The following is a 19,896-nucleotide window of genomic DNA, read 5'->3' on the forward strand; positions in this document are numbered from 1 at the left end:
TTAGAATAGATGATATTTGCAGGTCGAAATAATTATGGAGCATAGTTTCAAATATTATACAAAAGTTTAATAAATAAAGTTTTAGTTGATTTTAAAGTTTCAAATATTAAAAAAAATTAAAATGAAATGTATTATAGTTATCGTACATAATTCAAATAAGTAAATAATTTATTTAAGCTAAAATTTTAATTGATTTAAAATTGTAAATATTAGAATTTCCTACATAATTCAAATAAAGATTTGTTTAATAATTAAAATTTTAGTTGATTTAAAAATTTTAAATATTAAATAAACAATTAAATTATAATTTTATCCAACGATTAAGTTAAGAGTATTTCACCTATTTTTCAACTACAATGAGCTCTATAATTATGTTTTTCATTATTTTTCCAAATAATTGTCCCACATTATTTTAAAACTTGAATCTTAAATTTTACATGGCTCTCATGATTTTTAAATGGATAGAATGGCTTAAAGTTATAGATAGTAAAAAATATGAACTACACTTAATGACATAAGTATATTTTCAAGTAAATAATTATATAAATTGATGTATCGTTTAAATTTTTTATTTGGAGAAAAGTGTACTACAGCGAATAGAGCTTAGAAATACTTTATCAAATGCACATCCTAATTTTTATCTACGTAGAATATGAGAAAAAATATAAATAAATTATTTGAATTATATAAGGTAAACTTAATTGATTTTGATGTCCTAAATATTAGGATTCCCTATGTAGTCTTTCAAATATGGGAAACTTTAATAAGTAAGTTTTAGTTGACTTTAAAGTCCTAAATATTAGGAAAATATTAAATGACTATTTTGTTATGTGTTAACTTTATTTTAAAAGGATAATAAAGACGAACAATATTTTGCTAGTGACATTCGTGCTTAATGTACGCGCGATGCACGTCTATCTCAATGAGTAAATATTTATTAAAAAATTATATTTAAGTTATAAAATAAAAGTAAAAATTCATGTGACAATCTTGGAGGGTCTGAAAGTTTTTCTTTTCAATATTTCAAAAGGAAATTACGGTCATTTAACGAGATTGAACAAAATAATTTGGTTAAATTGTATAAGAAGCAAATTAGTCTACTCAACGATCACAATATAGTTTGGTGAAATACAAGTTGAAAGATAGTGATTACAATAGTATAAGATAAAATCCTAATTGATTTAAAATCTTAAATACTAAGATTTTCTATACCGTTTAAATAAGAAAATTCTTTTCACAATAGAAGCAAGAATTTAATAAACAAAATTGTAGGTCAAATAGACCAAAATTCACAAAAAACGTATTAGTTTTTTAATATATTCATCATCGTTGAGGCTATATGGTTTAGAAAAGGCCGAGGCACAAACTATTAACTCGATTGCATGTTCCGATAGTCAATTGGCTTATATGCTAATATGTTGTCGTAATACTTTAGCCCTTTATTGTTCGTGCAAGGCGAGTACCCATTTCATGGTGTATATAATTCTTTTCCTAATATTTTTTATTTTATTTTTATGGTTCAAATAAAAAAAAGATTGAGGCAAAATCTTAATGTATTAAAATCATGGGACTTCCAAGGTATTTTAAATAAGGAAAACTTTATAAATCAAATTCTAGTTGATTTTAAAATCCTAAGTAACTAAAATTATAATTTTATCCAATGTAAAATTTATTCTTAAAAGAAAATAACCGAACAACATTTCAATAAGTAGCTTGGTGCTTTTAAATATTGCATTTACGTCACCATTGAACAATGCTTCTAATCGTTTTAACCGCGTGCGCGACATTTTAGTCTCTATATGAATTGTTCAAATGCGTGTAGCTTAATTCCTTAGAATTTGCTTATTTGTTCCCTAAAAAATAGAACATATTTATAATGCTCGCTGTAATTCGTCATGTGATGCTACTTTTGCTCCCCTATTTCACAGGACACGTTTAATCTGTTTCTTAATAGCAGATCTTGGCCATAATCTCATGTCCTCTACTTTGCTTACATTTCCTGAGAAAAAAAAAAAAAGGAACAAGAGAGAAATACATTTAGTTTTTCCTTCACTGATAAACTGAGAAAAGCCAGAATGTTAGTCCTCCAAATTGAATTTTTCTTGGGGTAAGCTAAGGTACGTCAATGCATCAATGTACGATACGTGATTTCTTTTCTTTTTCATCTGCTTAATCAGAGCCTTTGAGCCAAAAGCTATGTATGTGATGCTACTTCTTAATTCTTATTACTATGTTCATGTAAAAAGATTTGTGTTTACATAGGCTAGCTAGCTAGGATAAACACTGAAAAAAGTAATGAACGGGGTTACTTCTTTTCCTTTTATTAAAGTTTCTTGCACTACCATAAGATAAGTAGATATTTATCATCCAATAATGTTAAATTTCGAATGTTGGATTATGCCTATGCCTTTTAACAGGTGTTGGCCAATAGGAGGGTTTGGATGATGAAGGGTACTTATTTGTATAGAATAGAAGGTATGTATGTACTCAAATACTACGTCAGTTTGTGTAGCACAGGTTTTAACCAAATCAAGAAAGCACAACTTTTTTGGTCAGGATCTGGAATAACAAATTTTGCTAGATTTCCTTGAAATTGTTGTTTGGGTTCTTAACAATCAGGAGATTCTTCTGGCAAAACTTGATTTTTGGTATGGAAGAAAGAATGCCAAAAGATTTCAACAATACCCAAACTTTCTTATACCTTATATCTTGTGCTGTAGTATAAAATTTCCATTTATTAAATTAAATTAAATTTATTAAACTCTTATTACTTTTTCTATAGACCGTACGTTTTCCTGTTAGGGATTTCAATGCTGCTTTCAGCTGGTGGCCTATCAAATCTTTGAGAGGTAACTCTAAGCCTTGGAAATATAATATTTCCTCAGAGATGTTTTCTTGCATTGTCGCTACCAGTGTTTTACTGTCCATATTACACTTCATTTTATGGTCTGCCAAAGAGTGAAAAACTTGAGAATAAACAGCCACAGAACCTTATCCCCTAGTGATAGCACATTATTTCACTAACAGGTGAGGTTCTGGACATCTTAATAGCCTGTTTGGCCAAAAGTGTTTTTTGTTTTGTTTTGCCAAAAGCACTTTTGGCCAAAAATTGAGGTGTTTGGCCAAGCTTTTGGAAGGAAAAAAAATGCTTTTGAGGAGAAGCAGAAGCAGTTTTTGAGAAGCAGAAAAAAACAGCTTCTCTCCAAAAGCACTTTTGAGAAAAATACACTTAGAAACAATTTTTTAAAGCTTGGCCAAATACTAATTGCTGCTCAGAAGTGCTTTTCAAACTAATTAGCCAAACACAAACTGCTTATCACCAAGAGTACTTATGAGAAAAGAACTTCTCAAAATAAGCTGATTTTTGCAGCTTGGCCAAACGGGCTATATCCTTCCTCCCCGTATAGGAAACAGTAATTATGTACTGACAATCTCGAAAAGCCAAAAGATAATTAAGAAAACAAACCAAAAACCTACTTTCCTCCTAGTGATGTTGCCCTTCGAACAAGAGTTAATTCTGAGAAATAGGTCTGTACTTTACTTCAGTTTTGTGTGGAACCCTTCAGAAACTAAAGTCAACTGTTTCAAAGAACTAAACATCCTCGAGTATAAAATGAGATGTGGATAAAAGTAATATGAAAATGAAACACAAACAGTACACGAGGGACTTTGGAAAAGCAGTTTTGAGCACACCAGAAAACACAGCACATTGAAGCATTTTATTAGGGGATCCCAACATCTACAAGTCCAAATATAAGTATCTTCAAACCGACTATATAACAAAGATGTCTTCATAGGACTCCCCAATTAATATGATCTCCAATAAGCAATTATTACAAGACAGCAATACCTCAACTAAATAAATTTTAGCTTTGGAACCAAACTGCTTCCTCCCTACCTTTGGCGATCAAAGCTAAAGCTTCTTGAACTCATTTTCACATGTACCATCTAAGCATAACGGCAGGGGTCAGGAATCATCATTGCTTTTATTTTTGTCTGCATCCTGACGCACAAATTGCCCTCGCACACGCGGCCTCTGTTCTGCGAGTCTCTTTCTACTTTGGTACCGGACCTAAAATATATGGAAAGATAATCCAGATAAGTTTTGCTCTGTCATTTATTGACTGTTCAATTGCTTCAACACCAAGAAATGCTAAACAGTTTGAATCAAAGTTTAAATGGTAAAAAACTTATCATTTCACTGATTAGACGTAGCAGGCAAAGTTGCATCGTTGACTTCATGTGAAAATTTTTGAATGCAAGAATGTACTATGATAAAAAGGAAAAATAAAGAAAAAAGTAATGGGAATAGGTATGCTGAAAGGCATAAAAAGAAGCTTAAGTGGGATTTCGACAAACTACAGAATCTGGTTAGATCTAAGCAGGACTTCAATCATGTATTGCAATCATAGAAATGATCCAGTCACAATTACCTTTTTCTCAAAGCACCTCTCCTTCCTCTTTTGCCGGAATTTAATCAAAGCAGCCACTCTTTGAGCCGAGTGATCACTTCTGCTTGCACTTCCACTCACGCTGCCAATTTCACATTTTTCACCCGCTTCATTTTCAGCAACCAAATTTGTTCCTTCAGCAATTAGAGCAGTGCTGCTACCATTTTGGCCACTGCTTCCATTTTGCCCATTGCTTCCATTGTTACTTCCTGATGCACTTCCATAATTAGCAGCGTCTCCTTCAACAGGAGTTCCTACCATGTCAGATGTTCCGAAATTTGGAGCAGCTCCAACAGCATTTCTCATGGTCGAATCATCAGTGTCAAGCAGCTGTTGTTGCTGCTTCAGGTCAAGTACATGGTGGTGATGGTGATGGTAGTGATGATGGTGGTGCTGAACTTGGACCTGCTGCTGCATCGCCCTTGCTTGGGCCAGGGCTGCCTTTGCAGCATCTTGTTTTCCTGGAACCATAGGTTGAAGAGAAGAATTATGACCATGTTGCACTGGTTGAAATGCGGAACAGGTATGGGCATTGACTGCAGGTTTGGTTATTGGCTTGTCAGTTAATGTTTCTTGTTTGACAAAGAAATTATTTGTCGAGGAGCCCATGTCATTGTTGTTACTACTTCCATTTGAGCGCTGGTTAGGGGTACTGCTTGACTTTGAACGCAAGTTATTCAGTGATTCTGTTTTTGCAACTTCTGAGCTATTATTAACTGGTGAACAGCTGCCCACATTCCCAGTTGGAGCCTGATTAGCATTTGAAGCAGGAGCATTATACCTGCATGTGAAGAGATTCAATTAGCAACTGTAGTTTCTTCAGGATATTGAGTTTTAGTAACAGTTGAATCACATGCCTAGAGAATGCTGAAAGGTCTGAATGCCTGAGTATATTGCGCTCTTGCACACTGGTCCCAATTTCTCCAACATCTCGAAGCTGCTTCAAACTAAGTTCAAGAGAAGGCATGCCTTTACTGTCATAGGTGGCTATTTCTTTGATGTTTGTGATCTTGGAAGGATCTTTCGGAACTTCATTGGCCATACTTTCTACCAGAGGAGTACCGGTTTTGGTGTGATCACCCCTATAACCAACATCCATGTCTTTCAGGTCATCTTCCCATGTTTCCTTGTTGTGCTTGAGGTTTCTGACCATTTTCTCACTATCCTTGGGGTCTAATTCCAAACGTTTGTCCTTCATAGGAGCTGCTAAATCATCCATAGCTTTACCTGATCGGCCTTCAAGCTCTGGAACACTAGTGACACCTATGTTCAAATCTTTACCCATTCTAGCATTTCCTGAGATGTAAGCCACAACATAGATATATATAATGGATTGAATGATAAACGCAATAGCAAAAGTAAACAGCATAAAAAGAATTTGATCTGAGATTTTTTGTTATTCCCATGGGGCTTGGAAGAGCCACACCTACCAAGTTCATCCTTCTCATTGCGGCACTCTCTGGGGGCAGTTGCAGGCACCCAGGTAGCACTAAGTGCTTCTGGCCTTGAATGGACAACCTGGGCACAAGTACTATCAGGGGGATCGGCCAATTCATTCCATGGTGACATGGGTTGGGGGCTGTCAACTTCTATGGCCCTTTTGGACCACGAACTCTGCTAAAAAAAAAGGAATAATAATAAGAAGATTTATAATGGACGAAAGCTACTGCAAACCTATCTGCATTCCTAACATCAGAAGTTGGATCTGGGATGTTGGGAGTTTACGATTCCGGAGTTTGCTACAATAACTTAGACAGAATATACACACATGACCATACAATTCAATTTCTGATGCCCATAAATATGCAAAATGAATTATCTTGTTCATGGTCTGTGTGTCAATTAGGCAGGTCAAACTAAATTTGGTGCGTTAAAGGCTTAAAGCTGGTTTAGACAATGAATGCGTCATGATCCAAGCTAAAAGTTTACTCGAGTCAAAGATAGGTTGGGTCAATTTCGACTAAACAATGGGTCAAAACGAACCAACCACCCAAGTCAAAACCATTACAATGAGAGAAAGTGTGTGAACAGAGAGATACAGCCACAAACCAAAACAAATGTTTTTCTTATGTTTAAAGAGTAAAAGTAAGTGGACACGTTGACAAAAATACCCCTAACTAACCAAATAAATTTAACTTCTATTTGTTGACAAAGTTTTCTTATTGATCGATTCTGACGTATTAGGCGTCCAAGTTAACCCAATGATTTGGATGAGTCAATTTTTGAGTTGTCCCAAATTGAACCAACCATGAATATATTACTCATTTAGCCAAACAAAGAATATTTTGGTGATTTTTATTTATATGCAAATGTGTTCTAAGTTTCTAATTTAAATTTAATATTTAGTTGTCCAATGTTAAATTTCTAATTTTATATTCCTAGTTAGCATTTTCACCAAAATTTGCCTAACAATTAATGCTTTGTTTTATTAGCTGTGTATTTTTCAATAAGCTAAATTCCTTGATTGCTACTCAAACTTGGCATGATTTGTAAGTTAGACATCTTAAATTTCCTAGTGACCATGTAAACACCTTTACCTTGACAAAGGTGCCCATGTCTATAAGACCAAATGCATGAAATACACTTGCTACTGACTGACACGGCAAGCGAACTAATTATTTAACGACAGGTGTAATTTGAAAGAAAAAATAAGAAGTGTAACTAAGAAAAAGAGAGAAAGACAAAGACAAAACCTATTACCCACGCCCATAAGTCCCCTCCCTTTCCCCACCGCTAGGCCATCCTCCTTCTTTTTCATTATTTCTTCTCATATAATCATCCTCTACTCCTCACCACCATATCCCTCTTTTGTTTCTCCGATGAAAAATGATGTCAGCAGCCGAATTAAGTTAAAAGGCGCTAAACAACTCTTCGGCGGAGCATCTTTCCAATGCAACCCACCGCAAGAATCAGGCAGAAATTAGCGAGCAACCTGTTCTTCCTTCATTTAGATCTGGGTTTCAACTTTAAGTTTGAAATTGATGTTTTTGAGATTTCTATAGGTCTTCCTGTATGAATCTAAAGTGATTTCTAGTTCTGGTTTCAGCTTTAAGCTTGAAATTCGATGTTGTGTTGGGTTCTGTCAAAACTCCTTAACTTTCTGCTTCTCCTTCTTCTTCTTCTTCTCACTTTTGTCGTTGTTGTTGGTGTACCGGTAAAAGTAGCGTCGGATAAAATATGAAAGGAGGAAGTTATCTGCACAAGCGGAGAAGTTCGGCGCCAACTACCATTTTTTATTAGTCTAGGTTGGAATGGCCATTTTTTTAGAGAGCCGTAGATGGTAGGAGATATCGAAATCGTAGGATTGTTTTCAGATATAAACTGAAACATAAGCATATAAAATGAAAAATAAGGATAAATAGGGCGCTATTTCCACATCTCAACTAGTTTTAAAAGAATCTCACGAGCTCAAATGGACTTTCATGCTAAGTTGCTTGGACTAGGGTGCAGGTATCCAATACGGGTACGGATCAGAGAGTCGGATTCAGGAAAATCTAAATTTTAACATTCGGGGGTGCGGATCCAAGTATGGATTCGGGTGCTGCGATTCGGCTAAGAAAATTCAAAATTATAAAAATAGAGCTATAAAGATATTCTAAATTTTGAGTTACTGTCTACCAGAAGTCAGAAACTTAGAACACAACCCTTTGAATTCTTGGTTTCTTTGTGTCTGGCCTGAAATATGAAGCAGTGAATATGAGATAAAAGGGCTATAATATTGAAGGTATGCTATTTTTCATGTCTTAAAAGTGTTTTATCTTTTATTTTGAGAAACCAAAATCTCAATTCCCCCCACAAATTTGTCCATCGACACCGGTTAAAGTATCTGAAGTTGGTTGACCGAATACCAAACGTGCACCCGTCCCAGTGTCGTATCAAGACGGGTTCGGCTTCAAAAATGAAGAGTCTGCGCAACTTAGCTTTCACGCACACACTTTGCCATGTCAGACACTTGTATTCAAGGGGCACATATATGCCAAGTAGAGGTGTAAATACGGTTAGTTGGAGTGTCAAACTTACAAATCATGGCAAGTTTGAGCGGCTATCATGGAATTAACCTTTTCTTCTTTTTTTGTTTTTTTATAACTGTAGTGTCCGGGCCAGCTTGCGCGTACCTCGACTAATTCCCCATGATACCTCCCACCAACAAAGGAATTAACCTTTTCACTGCCACCTTTTAGGCTTTTTCAAGAGAGGCTGAATCTTATAAATTAATCCACTTAGCCATTTTTTGTCAAGATGCACCGCCCAACACCTTAGTGCATTTGCTTAAGTGATGCGAATCGCGAGGCCTGCAAGCCTTCTTCAAAGCTTAAGCGGTCCATCTTTGATACCATTGCTTTTATAGGCATCTACATGCAGAGGTTTCTACGCAACACATAAATGAATTATTTGTTTTTTCATAAAATGTGAAAAGATTTTTAATCTTTCAATTCATTATAACTATAGTATAATAGGAACATTTTATTAAGCATATCTTTTAAGGGGATATCGTAATAGGTAAGTACAAGTTCTATCAAATTGAAGGAAAGGCTCACGTGCGCAACCCAATAAATAAAAGATAAAGGGATAGAATCAGCCTTTCTTGGTCAAGCTTATAACGAAGATAGGGGGTGGGAATCTATGCAAAAGAATAAGTGGTAGTGCAATTACTTAAACTAGATTGGAGGTAACTGTCAGATACCCTATAGTTTTTTCCTCAAAGAAAATGGGAATCTTAGAGATCAAGACCATGCTTCATTTGGATTATGCATGAGCCAATCCATTTTTTTCTGATTTAGTCATTTTCATTAGTCACAATCACTCTTAGGCTGAGCTGCTATCTCAATAAAACTGATTTTTTCTATGACCGAGAAATTTGTATGGTGCCAACCCTTAGGACCAACTGCAGCCTTTGAAACTCGAGGAAATGGCCCCTCCTTTCTACCCTTCTCCACTCAAATACCAAGCTTAGTTCGCATGGTGCAGGGCTTGAACATGTGACCTAAGTCACAAGTTCAATAAAACAGACAACTTTGACAATTTGATGAACTGTATATGATCACTTTTCTATATAATCAGAAACAGTTAACATTATCCAAAACAATCATGCCAGAGATCTCAGTAAATAAGCCAGCATAAATTGGCTGACCACATCATTCTACAGAGCTATTTAGAAGTACTAGGGCAATCATATATAAAAATGTATATATCTGGACAATTTTCCAGACCCCACTTGTGGGATTTCACTGGGCTTGTTGTTGTTGTTTGCTTATCTATCGCATTAAGTCTAGAAATGTTCGTTAAGCAAATGACCACTTAAAAGCACTTTTGTATAAGGAATGTTATGTGGGCTATTAGAGAAATATTAATCTGCACGCGCTGCTTGGAGAAGGGGGTAAAGTAGCCTATTGGCCATGAGAGAAATAAGTTATTGAAAAAACCTGGTGGGTGGGATTGTGCGGGAGCAATGACTACCAAGATTTTGAAGCTGCTATTTGTATGATACAATGTATTAATGAATTGGTCATGCCATCAAGATACCCAGAATTTTGAGAAAGACACGAAATTTCAACGAAATGTCTGACAACTAAAAATTATTAACTTCCTTTTACTTGAATTATTCCAACTTAAGATACTATTTGAAAAGAAGAACAAACTGTGTTGTCCCCCTCCTTTTCCTATGGGGGAAATGCAAAGAGACATAAGAGACCACTGATAGAAGAGAGTCATGCCAAACTATAGCCGTGAAGAAAGAATACCTGGGTGCCACTTCCATTGTCGCTTCCGTCCCGGTCATCCAGATCAAAGCTCCCATTCTCAGCTTCATCATTGCTGTCAGTGTTATTCAACGATCCTTCAATACTTTTAGATTTCGTAGACTTCTGAGTCTGTATGCCACTTTCACTTCCGCTTCCACTTGACTGAGGAGAGGATGAGAAATCAATGCAAAATGGGTTACTCAATGTGCACTTCTTGCTAGTGTCTTTCTAAAACAACATGAAGAGAAGAGGTCTACAAGAATGACAGGTTAAAAAGTTCCAGTTTCAAATGGAGTCAAATAAGGTGCTTCCAAACCAAGGATCAGTGCCGAGGTTTAGGAGGGCATTCCATAAAGTTCCAGTTACAAATGAAGATGACTGCATAAACTTACACTATGGCATTTCCTCCAAACATGCTGCCAGAGATTTTTTAGCTCATTCTTTCGAATAGGCTTCACTAAAAAGTCAACCGCACCCTTTGACAAACACTTAAAGACGATACCCATAGAGTCATTAGCAGACATCACTGCACACAAAACTCATCAGGTGTAGCACTTAAAAGTATCATATTGTCAAAATATTAAGCAACATTTGAATATTAGTAAGCAAAATAAATATGTGGGAATGATACTCACTAATCACCGGAACATTCTTGCGAGTTTTGTGATTCATAATCTTTGACAAAAGACCAATGCCTGACAAATACGGCATGGCTACTTCCGTCAGAACTAGATCAACATGGTTAGCAAGATCTCCTAGAATCCTCCATGCTTCAAGGGCGTTTCCAACAGCTGTAACTGCCATTATTTCATCGTAATAGATTTGATAAGAATATCAACAAGACCAAGAACAAATCAAGAATATAAAAAATAAGCAAGTCCTGATTCTCTCTCAAACAATTTTGAGCTTCAAAAATCGGAAGAGATATCCACGAAAAGAAATATTATCTGAGAACTAGAATTTCGACCTCTAATATGTACCCTCTTATGCATATTTAGCTGCTTCACTTTGCAAGCACGCCAACTTACTTGGCAAGTAAACATATAAGAAAAGAGAGTAATGGAAGCAAATGATGGTTGGGGCTCAAGTGCTCCTTTCAGAGCATCAAGTAAAGAAGCATAAAAGAGATGCATAATGTCTTCTTAGGTTTCTGAATAAAAAAGATGCACATATTTGTTCTTAAGTAAAGCTGCACATATATAGATTACTTGTACATATAGTAGGAAATTACTCCATCCAGATCCTTTGACAAGGGGGATTTTGAAGGACAAGTATTATAATTATAGTGTAGCTTCCACCGAGGGAAGATAACCTTCAAACTATGATGCATATAACAACCGTTAGTACTACTACACCTCAATCATGAGCAAATTGCGATTGATTATATGAATCATCACTGGCCATATCGCTTTATTTCAGCTCAGCTCAAACCAATATTATACAAAATAAAATAGAAAAAAGAATAAAAAGTACCACAAGTTCCTTATGTTTTCTACTGGCAATTAAATTTCAGACAAGATTAAAGGACTTCTAGAAAACACGAGACCTAAAGCGGATGCATTAACATGACCAAAACATACTTCGAACTAATTAGTATCACCTATATGGATCTTTTTCTTCCATTATGCTCTATTTTTCGTACCTATGAACCGGTGCATCTAAGGAGGTCGACACAGGATATAACCAGTCCATCTCAAACAACATTTGCTCATTTTATCCTTTATATGCATCACTTGCATCTTATACCAAATGTAATCACTTTTAATCTTGCATAATTTTGTATGACCGCACACCAATATCACCAAACTAATTTTGCTTGATATCTTTAGCGGCCCAACATTCACTCCAGAGTTATACTGGTCTTATAATCGTTTCATAGAAGTGAAACGTATCCTTCTATCACATAAAACTCCGGTAACACTTCTCTATTTCAACCATCTTATTTTGATTTTATGTGTAACATTTTCATCCCCCTTACCATTCTCTTGAAGACTACATGCAATTGATGCACCTTCTCCTAAAATCCACTACACAATCCTCATAATCTAAGTTGATCGGACTCATCAGTTTCGATGTCGCACGTGTCGACATGTCACCGGCACTGGTGTGAGCGTGGAATCCGTACTGGATCTGGTCAATGGATATTGGGTACTTTGACCAAAAGCTAGGGAGGATTTCGAGACAAGATACAATTTGATTTTTGAAATCAAGACAAAAGTTAGAGTAACTTTGACATATGCCATAGTTGGGGAAAGCCTTGAATGATCCTGCAGTTCATACTTCTTCTTTCCCTATTTTTCTTTTTTTTTGCGAGAGAGAAGAAGAGAGCTTCAAAGAGGGACTCGAGACAGATGAGCGTTCAATGAAGGGAATCCGAAAATTTCAGGGGTATAGAGTTCAAAAATGAGACTTGCGTTTATCCATTAAAAAATAGTGAAAGCTTGACACATTGCTAAGTCTTCAAGAGATCTATTCCTATAAGAATTAGAGTTCTAATGCAAAATTATATTGTAAATGAAAGATAACTATGCAAAGGTTATTTCTTATAGTATTAATATGTCTCGTAGTTTAGGCAATACTTTTATAATTCTATTTTTTGATAATTGAATTATTTTTAACCGAATCCTCACACTTGTATCCCCGAATCTTAAATTTAGATCATGAAGGATCAGATCTCTAGATTTGCACCTGTATCGTACACCCCCACCTGAGTCCGAGCAACTTAGCTTACGACTATATATTCTGGAAACCACATTCAAAAGGGTTCTCATGTGCTGAAACAGATGCTATTATTCCCTTCAGGGTTCACTCACAAGCTCGATTCCTTGGCCCTGGATAACTACTTGGATAGTAATGTCCTTTTGTTAAATGATTCTCTTAGATGTTGCTTAAGGGGAAATGTCTCATTTCCCAACAATTGATAATGTTTCCCATAATGCAATAGATGCTCTCTTTGCAAAGAGGAAGAAGATGTCAACACCTTATTCCTTCACTGCAGAATCTCTAATCGACAACAACAACAACAAAAAACCAAGTGTAATCCCATAAGTGAAGTCTGGAGAGGGTATATGTACGCAGAGTCACAGATCTTACCCCTACCTTATAAAGATAGAGAGGATATTTCTGAAAGGCCCTCGGCTTAGGGAACAGTGAAAATAAAGCAACCAAGCAACAAACAATAGTAACAATAATGTAATATGGTAACAGACGTAAATGACACATCATGTAATAATACTGAACCATGAATAAGAAAATACAATATTCCTAGTACTACGGGAAAGCCCAGGAGAAAGACACTGCTAACTATCAACATTCAACCTTAATCCTCAACCTCCACACCTTCTTATCGTGAGTCATATCATCGGTAAGCTTAAGCAATGACATGTCATGCCTAATTACCTCTCCTCAATACTTCTTAGGCCTACCCCTACCCTTCCTCGAACCTGCCATGGTCAACCTCTCACACCTCCTGACCGGAGCATCTATGTTTCTCCTCTTCACATGCTCGAACCATCTCTGCCTCGATTCCCGCAATTTGTCCTCCACAGAGGCCAATCCCACATTGTCCCTAATAACTTCATTCGTAATCTTGTCTTTCTTGGTATGTCCACACATCCATCTCAACATCCTCATTTCAACTACTTTCATCTTATGGACATGGGACTTCTTGATAGGCCAACACTCAACCCTATACAACATAGTCGGTCTAACCATCACTCCGTAGAACTTGCCCTTAAGTCTAGGTGGCACATTCTTATCACATAAAACCTCTGAAGCGAGCCTCAATTTCATCCACCGCCCTCCAATTTGATGAGTAACATCATCATCAATCTCCCTGTTGCCTTGAATAATAGACCCAAAATACTTGAAACTATCTCTTTCAAGGATGACTTGAGTATCTATCCTCACTTCCATTTCTGCTTCGTGCATCACATCACTGAACTTGCACTCCAATTACTCTGTTTTCGACCAACTCAACTTGAAACGTTTAGACTCGAGTGTCTGTCTCCAAACTTCCAGCCTAGCGTTAACTCTGCCTCGCGTCTCGTCGATCCGAACTATGTCATCAGCAAATAGCATACACCATGGCACCTCCCCTTGTATGTGTCCCGTCAGCACATCCAACGCCAGGGCAAACAAAAATGAGCTAAGAGTCGATCCCTGATGCAACCCCATCTCCACTGGGAAATGATCCGAGACTCCTCCCGCAGTCCTTACCTGAGTTTTCGCACCCTCGTACATGAAGAATCTCTCATCGAATATGGAATTTCATTCTGAATATTTGAAGGTGCATGCCAAGATCTACAGACTTCCTCTTTGCTTGACACAAGAAAGGCTTGACTAATTTCTCTTCTAAACCTGGAATTTAATTGTACATCCTTGTTTAGCTTTTGATTCAACAAGACAAGGGCATATTTGTTAAGAGTCAGGTGCTATGATTGACTTTCTCAATTTACAACATTTTTTTTACTATCGGGTTGATCGGGCTCAACATCGTAATTCTTAAAACAAAGTGCCTTCAAGACATATATTGAAAGAATGGGAGCACTAGGAGGGGAGAAAATTCTAGTAGGTGAAACAAATGATAAATATGAAGGTTTCAAGAAGTTGAACGCACACCTCACCAAAAGTTAGCTAATATTTTTTTCAATTGGTCAAGAACTCCTTTGAAATTGAGCCTCAAGGAAACCCAAAATTTTCCAATAAGATGAAAAGTTATAAAGTCATTAGATGGTCAAGAACTCCCTTTGAAACTGAGCCTCAAGGAAACCCAAAGTTTTCAAATAAGTTGAAAAGCAATAAAGTCATTACATGATGATAGTGCTTTACATAAGAGAGAATGTTTTGAACGAGAACAAACAATTTTATAGGAGAAGAGAGAGAAAGAAAAAAAGATTAGAGTGTGTCCAACTTCTCTCTTGAATTCTGGTTTGGTCTTTTTCGTCTGGCAAGAAGTTCGTTTTGGCATCTGATTATAGATTTATGTTTTTCATCAATCATTTTTTCAACCACGGACATTTGGACAAATGGGTGGAAAGGAGAAGGAACTACATCAGAAAATTGTCGATTAGCACAAGGATACTTTTATGGACTTATGGGCCTTACTAATGATGATCACAACAACCAAGAGCGCCAATAACAAGTATAACAGATGGAGTCAAACTAGCCACACAAATGCTCTGTGATACAGAACTTCATGTTCGTGAGAGCTTAGCTATTGTGCAAGACAGAGGAATCAGAGAAACAAAATTATCATCTCTGAATTCTCTTATGACACAGGCCGGGTAGATTTTGCAGGAAATAAACAAATTAGAAGGCAAAACTTCTTAAGAGTAAGCACTAGGAATTTCTGCGCATGCGGTTAAAGCAAGAAGATGGCCCGGGGAAGGGTTAAGGACAGAATAGGAACACAATACAAACACTACAAGACAGAACATTGAATAAGCACCAGGAATTTATGCGCATGCAGTTAAAGCAAGAAGATGGCTCAGGGAAAAGTTAAGGTTAGAATAGGAACACAATACAAACACCACAAGACAAAACATGGAAGCTCTTCGTAGATATTAGATAGTTGCTTAGTATTAATTCCCAAAAAGAAGAATGCCAAAGAACCTGTAGATATTAGATCCATTAGTATAATTAAAAGCCTTTACAAGATAGTTGCCAAACTACTTACAGAAAGAGAGATCCCCAAGTTAGTCTCCAGAACACAAATGGCTTTTTGAGAGGAAGACAGATTATGGGTGCAGCCTTAATAGCAAATGGGCGAATTGATTTTAGAAAGGAGGAAGAACCAAGGGATTATGTGTAAGATCATCAAGAAGGCGTATAAAAATTAGGACTTTTAATAGATCTTCTTGTAAACCCAGCATTCTTGTATTCAGTTGTTTACAATCATGTTGTATTTCAATTTTCACATTCTTCTGAGTATAATAGATAGTTGGTATACTAGATTCTTCCGGTGATGGTACAATGCATACTAATCTACTTCACTGTAGTATAAACCAAAAAAGCATAGTCAAAGACTAGGATTCTGTCTTTTGACTGAAAAACTAAACTTACATAAAATACTTGACAACTCCTGCATGAAATTTAAAAAAAAAAAAAAGCAGCAGTGCTAATGACACAAAAGTTTTTTCAAAGCACTGCGGAATCTCCGAAACTAAACTTACTGTCTTGCTACCCTTTGAAAGAACTTTTTTTTTAATAACTTTGGTGTTGGGGCCAACTTGTGCGTACCTTGACTGATTCCACAGAATACCTCCTACATTCCACTAGCATAGGTGCCGGTAACTATGTCCATCAAGGCTTGAATAGATGGAAAGAAACCCCCTACCTAGTGTTTTTATCGCCGTTGGGATTTGAACCTGAAAGCCCTTTGAAAGAACTTTGCTACTATAACTTTCAAAGAAAAAAATATTGACACAACATACACCTTCTTATAACTGTTATACGTCAACCCAAAGAAACAGTAACTGACTTTTTCTAAATTGCATCGTGAAGTTCATTCGACGTCACCTTGTGACTCGAACATTAGAAATCCAAAAAGCTAGATATCATGTGATGCATGGAGCTGGATCAGAGAGAGAATTGCCAACTGGAGGAACAGAAAAAAAATCTTCGTTCTCTTTCATCTGAAATCATAATGATAGAATCTCCCAAACACTAAACTACTTGTTAAACCAAGGCTGCGCTCTACTTCATCCATGTGATAATTTTTAGACTGGATGGACAAGGCAATATGGTAATCTGATAAGACAAGAATCCAAATTTCCAGGAAATCACCAGATGCATGAAGATGAATTAGCTGGATAGTTTCATCAAATAATTCACTACAGGAATGTGGTAAAGCATGCCCTCTATAAAATAAGCAGATGACCGGATAAGGATTGGGTCTGGACAGGGACTGGGATAAGTTGCATAAAATAATAAACTTATTATGTTGTTCAAAAACTATCACAAATATAATAATAATTCTCATATATTTTCCGGTTATTGGTTATTGTTATCGTTTTTCATCTATTTTCTAGTTCTTATGATGCTGTCATTATTTCTATGATTTTCTGTTGATGGTACTGATATATTGTCGAGGGTCTATCAGAAACATCCTCTCTACTACCCCAGGGTAGGGGTAAGGTCTGCGTACACACTACCCTCCCCGACACCACTTGTGGGATTTTATTGGGTTGTTGTTGTTGCTCTCTCATCTGACGTTACAAGAGTATGACCTCCAATACGCTACATTATTTGGTATCAAATCGGGTTGTATTTCTTATTAAATCTACAAGATAATCCGGAATTTCTTATTCCTTACATTGTCAGTTCAAACTAAATTTTACAGCAAGAAAATAATATCTTAAGTAAGATTGTTCAGTAACTCCATCCAGGAAACATTGACAGCTCAAAATATCAGGAAAGGAAAGGAAAAGGAAGTATATTTAGTTTCACTTGATGTTTGAGTAAAATTTCAAGTGTATGTTTTAGAAACGTAAAATTTAATGTATCTTAGAAGCCAAGAAACTTCATAAAACCCTTAACTCAAGACTAACAGCTGTAACATCAAAGTTCAGCACGAGAGTGGCCTGAAACATAAAAATTCATAACAGGAAAAGAGATGGCAACACCAAGTTTCTGGTACAAAGCTAATATCAACTTATGCATATGTTATGTGTGCACACACACCAAACACTGGATAGAAGAAAAGTTGCCTCTGCTGAGGTACTCATGACAGTTTTAGGAAAAGCAAGCAATAAGAACAAACCTTCATAGCTGCAGTTTCGAAGCAATGCACTAACAACATGACGAGTTGAATCATCATTTTCCACCAGCAAAACCTTGAGGGATCTAATTGGAAGAAAACGGTCCCACCTAACCAAAGGCCCTTGAGGCTGTTGCTGCTGTGTTTGTAGAACAGACTGTACATGTACCAAATCCCTCTGTGTTTCATTCCCACCTTCGACATCCTCATTAATCCTTGACTCATCTTCCTCTGAAAGCCCCTGTCCTTCACCAGTAATTCCATCCCTCACTCCATTCTGGCCATCCTGTATGCTATGACAATTGAGTTCCACCAACCCTTTAGTTGGGGGACCATTTGAGTCCATCCGAATTCCTCTCATCAACCAGATTCAAAAAGTCCAATGATGAATAAGGCAGCGGATTGAGTCGGTGCAAAAACGTCTAATTTAGAAGAAAAGTTGCACATAACGTTGTCTTCAAGTACCAACCTTTCAATGAAACGGCTCTTCAACAAGTCCTTAACCAAAATGCATGAATGTCAACATTTTATTATAAACAACTGATAAATGGAACATACACGGGGATAAATAATCAAATATCCAACTAATGCTATTTACATTACACAAAATAAGCATGTTTCTTAAACTGTGAAAAAACAGTTACAAAATGGAACCCCAAAGAAAACCTACATCAAGTAGGCTCAACCTTATGCACCCAACAACAACCTCCTCTCCCGGTTTCCCCTGCCTACATTATCATCAGAATAAGCTCATCTTTAATTGATAGAGAAAACTTTCTAATGTATATCCTCGAACTTGGGCCTAATCATGAATCACAAGCTTCTTATTTTTACAACAACTATGCCTAAGTGCTAAACAAGGTGGGGTAGACTATATGAATTGTGATTTTTATTTTTACAAAACCAACTATGCCTAAGTCCCAAATAAGTTGGGGTCGACAACATGAATCCTCACTGACCACATTACTCCTTAGAACTCACCTCATGTAAATATTATACACATAGAAGCTTCATATAATTATTATTAATATTTGAGATGGATCTATAAACAGAACAATATTTTATAAAATAAATAATTATCGATCACAAGCTTCCATTGAATTGTAAAAGCAACTAATTACGTTTCTTCTCCATTAGGCAGCAAAAAGTGAACTCAACTGAACAGCAACATAAAACTTAACTGTGCTGGGTTGAAATCTCGGTGCTTTCCGTTCACATGAGAGTCAAAGCATCAAGCTAAAATCAAGATCTTATATACAAAAACAACTTTCTCTATAGGAAACAATGCATCTCATCTTCCAACAAAACTCACAAAAACTCAATATACAAATCCATTACTCAAATCCAAGCTTTAGTCCATATTCCAATTTTAAAAAGAAATAGAAACGAAACCCCAAACATAGAAGGAAAAAAAAAGAGAGAACAAATCAAAGTCAACAATTTTTCAGAGAATAAACACTGCAAATCCTCCAGAAAATTACCTTATGGACCTCATTAATGAGAAAGAGAAGCTTCCACTGATACTGTCTACTACTGCAATTGGTTCACAAAACAAAAGGGACGAACAAATTTGTGTATAAAGTCCAAATTCAATATTTCATCCCACTATTGTAGACTCATTTTCTTCGAATTTCTTCTTCTTCTAGGGTTTGCTTTTTATGGGGGAAAAATATAAATTTGTTAAGGGGATTTTTGGAGGTCTTTTACTGGTTGAGAAACGGCGATAGGCTAAAGCAAAAGATGAGAGAGAAATTTAGAAGGTAAGATATTATATTCGTGATGACGTGGCTGTGTAAGAGGCCAGGCGAGGTGCCACGTCGGAGTGAATTGTTTGACGTGGAGGTAAATCTAAATACGGGCGCTGAATTGAGTAGGGCGGATCTATTTGATTTCTCTCGGATCCGATATAGGGACACGTGGCTTCCTGTGTGATTAGTTTTATATA

The 19,896-nt window shown here is 36.3% G+C and overlaps 1 protein-coding gene and 1 long non-coding RNA gene across 2 annotated transcripts; one reads left to right on the forward strand and one right to left on the reverse strand.

The window, feature by feature from the left end:
* Positions 1 to 1,972: 1,972 nt before the first annotated feature.
* LOC104217795 (uncharacterized) lies at positions 1,973 to 3,053 on the forward strand. The gene is made up of 3 exons (XR_708852.2): positions 1,973 to 2,117; positions 2,418 to 2,475; positions 2,783 to 3,053. It is a non-coding gene; the product is annotated as an uncharacterized lncRNA (long non-coding RNA).
* A 647-nt stretch (positions 3,054 to 3,700) lies between these two features.
* LOC104217785 (two-component response regulator-like PRR37) lies at positions 3,701 to 19,686 on the reverse strand. Its single transcript, XM_009768119.2, has 9 exons — positions 19,433 to 19,686; positions 17,955 to 18,449; positions 10,828 to 10,989; positions 10,585 to 10,718; positions 10,193 to 10,354; positions 5,882 to 6,065; positions 5,309 to 5,747; positions 4,434 to 5,232; positions 3,701 to 4,072 (listed from the first exon to the last, which is right to left on the reverse strand). The coding sequence occupies exons 2-9, from the start codon at positions 18,310 to 18,312 to the stop codon at positions 3,968 to 3,970; spliced, it is 2,343 nt and encodes a 780-aa protein (XP_009766421.1). The 5' UTR covers positions 18,313 to 18,449; positions 19,433 to 19,686; the 3' UTR covers positions 3,701 to 3,967.
* Positions 19,687 to 19,896: the final 210 nt, after the last annotated feature.

The sequence above is a fragment of the Nicotiana sylvestris genome, chromosome 5 (assembly GCF_000393655.2).
Source record: "Nicotiana sylvestris chromosome 5, ASM39365v2, whole genome shotgun sequence".
NCBI classification, from domain to species: domain Eukaryota; kingdom Viridiplantae; phylum Streptophyta; class Magnoliopsida; order Solanales; family Solanaceae; genus Nicotiana; species Nicotiana sylvestris.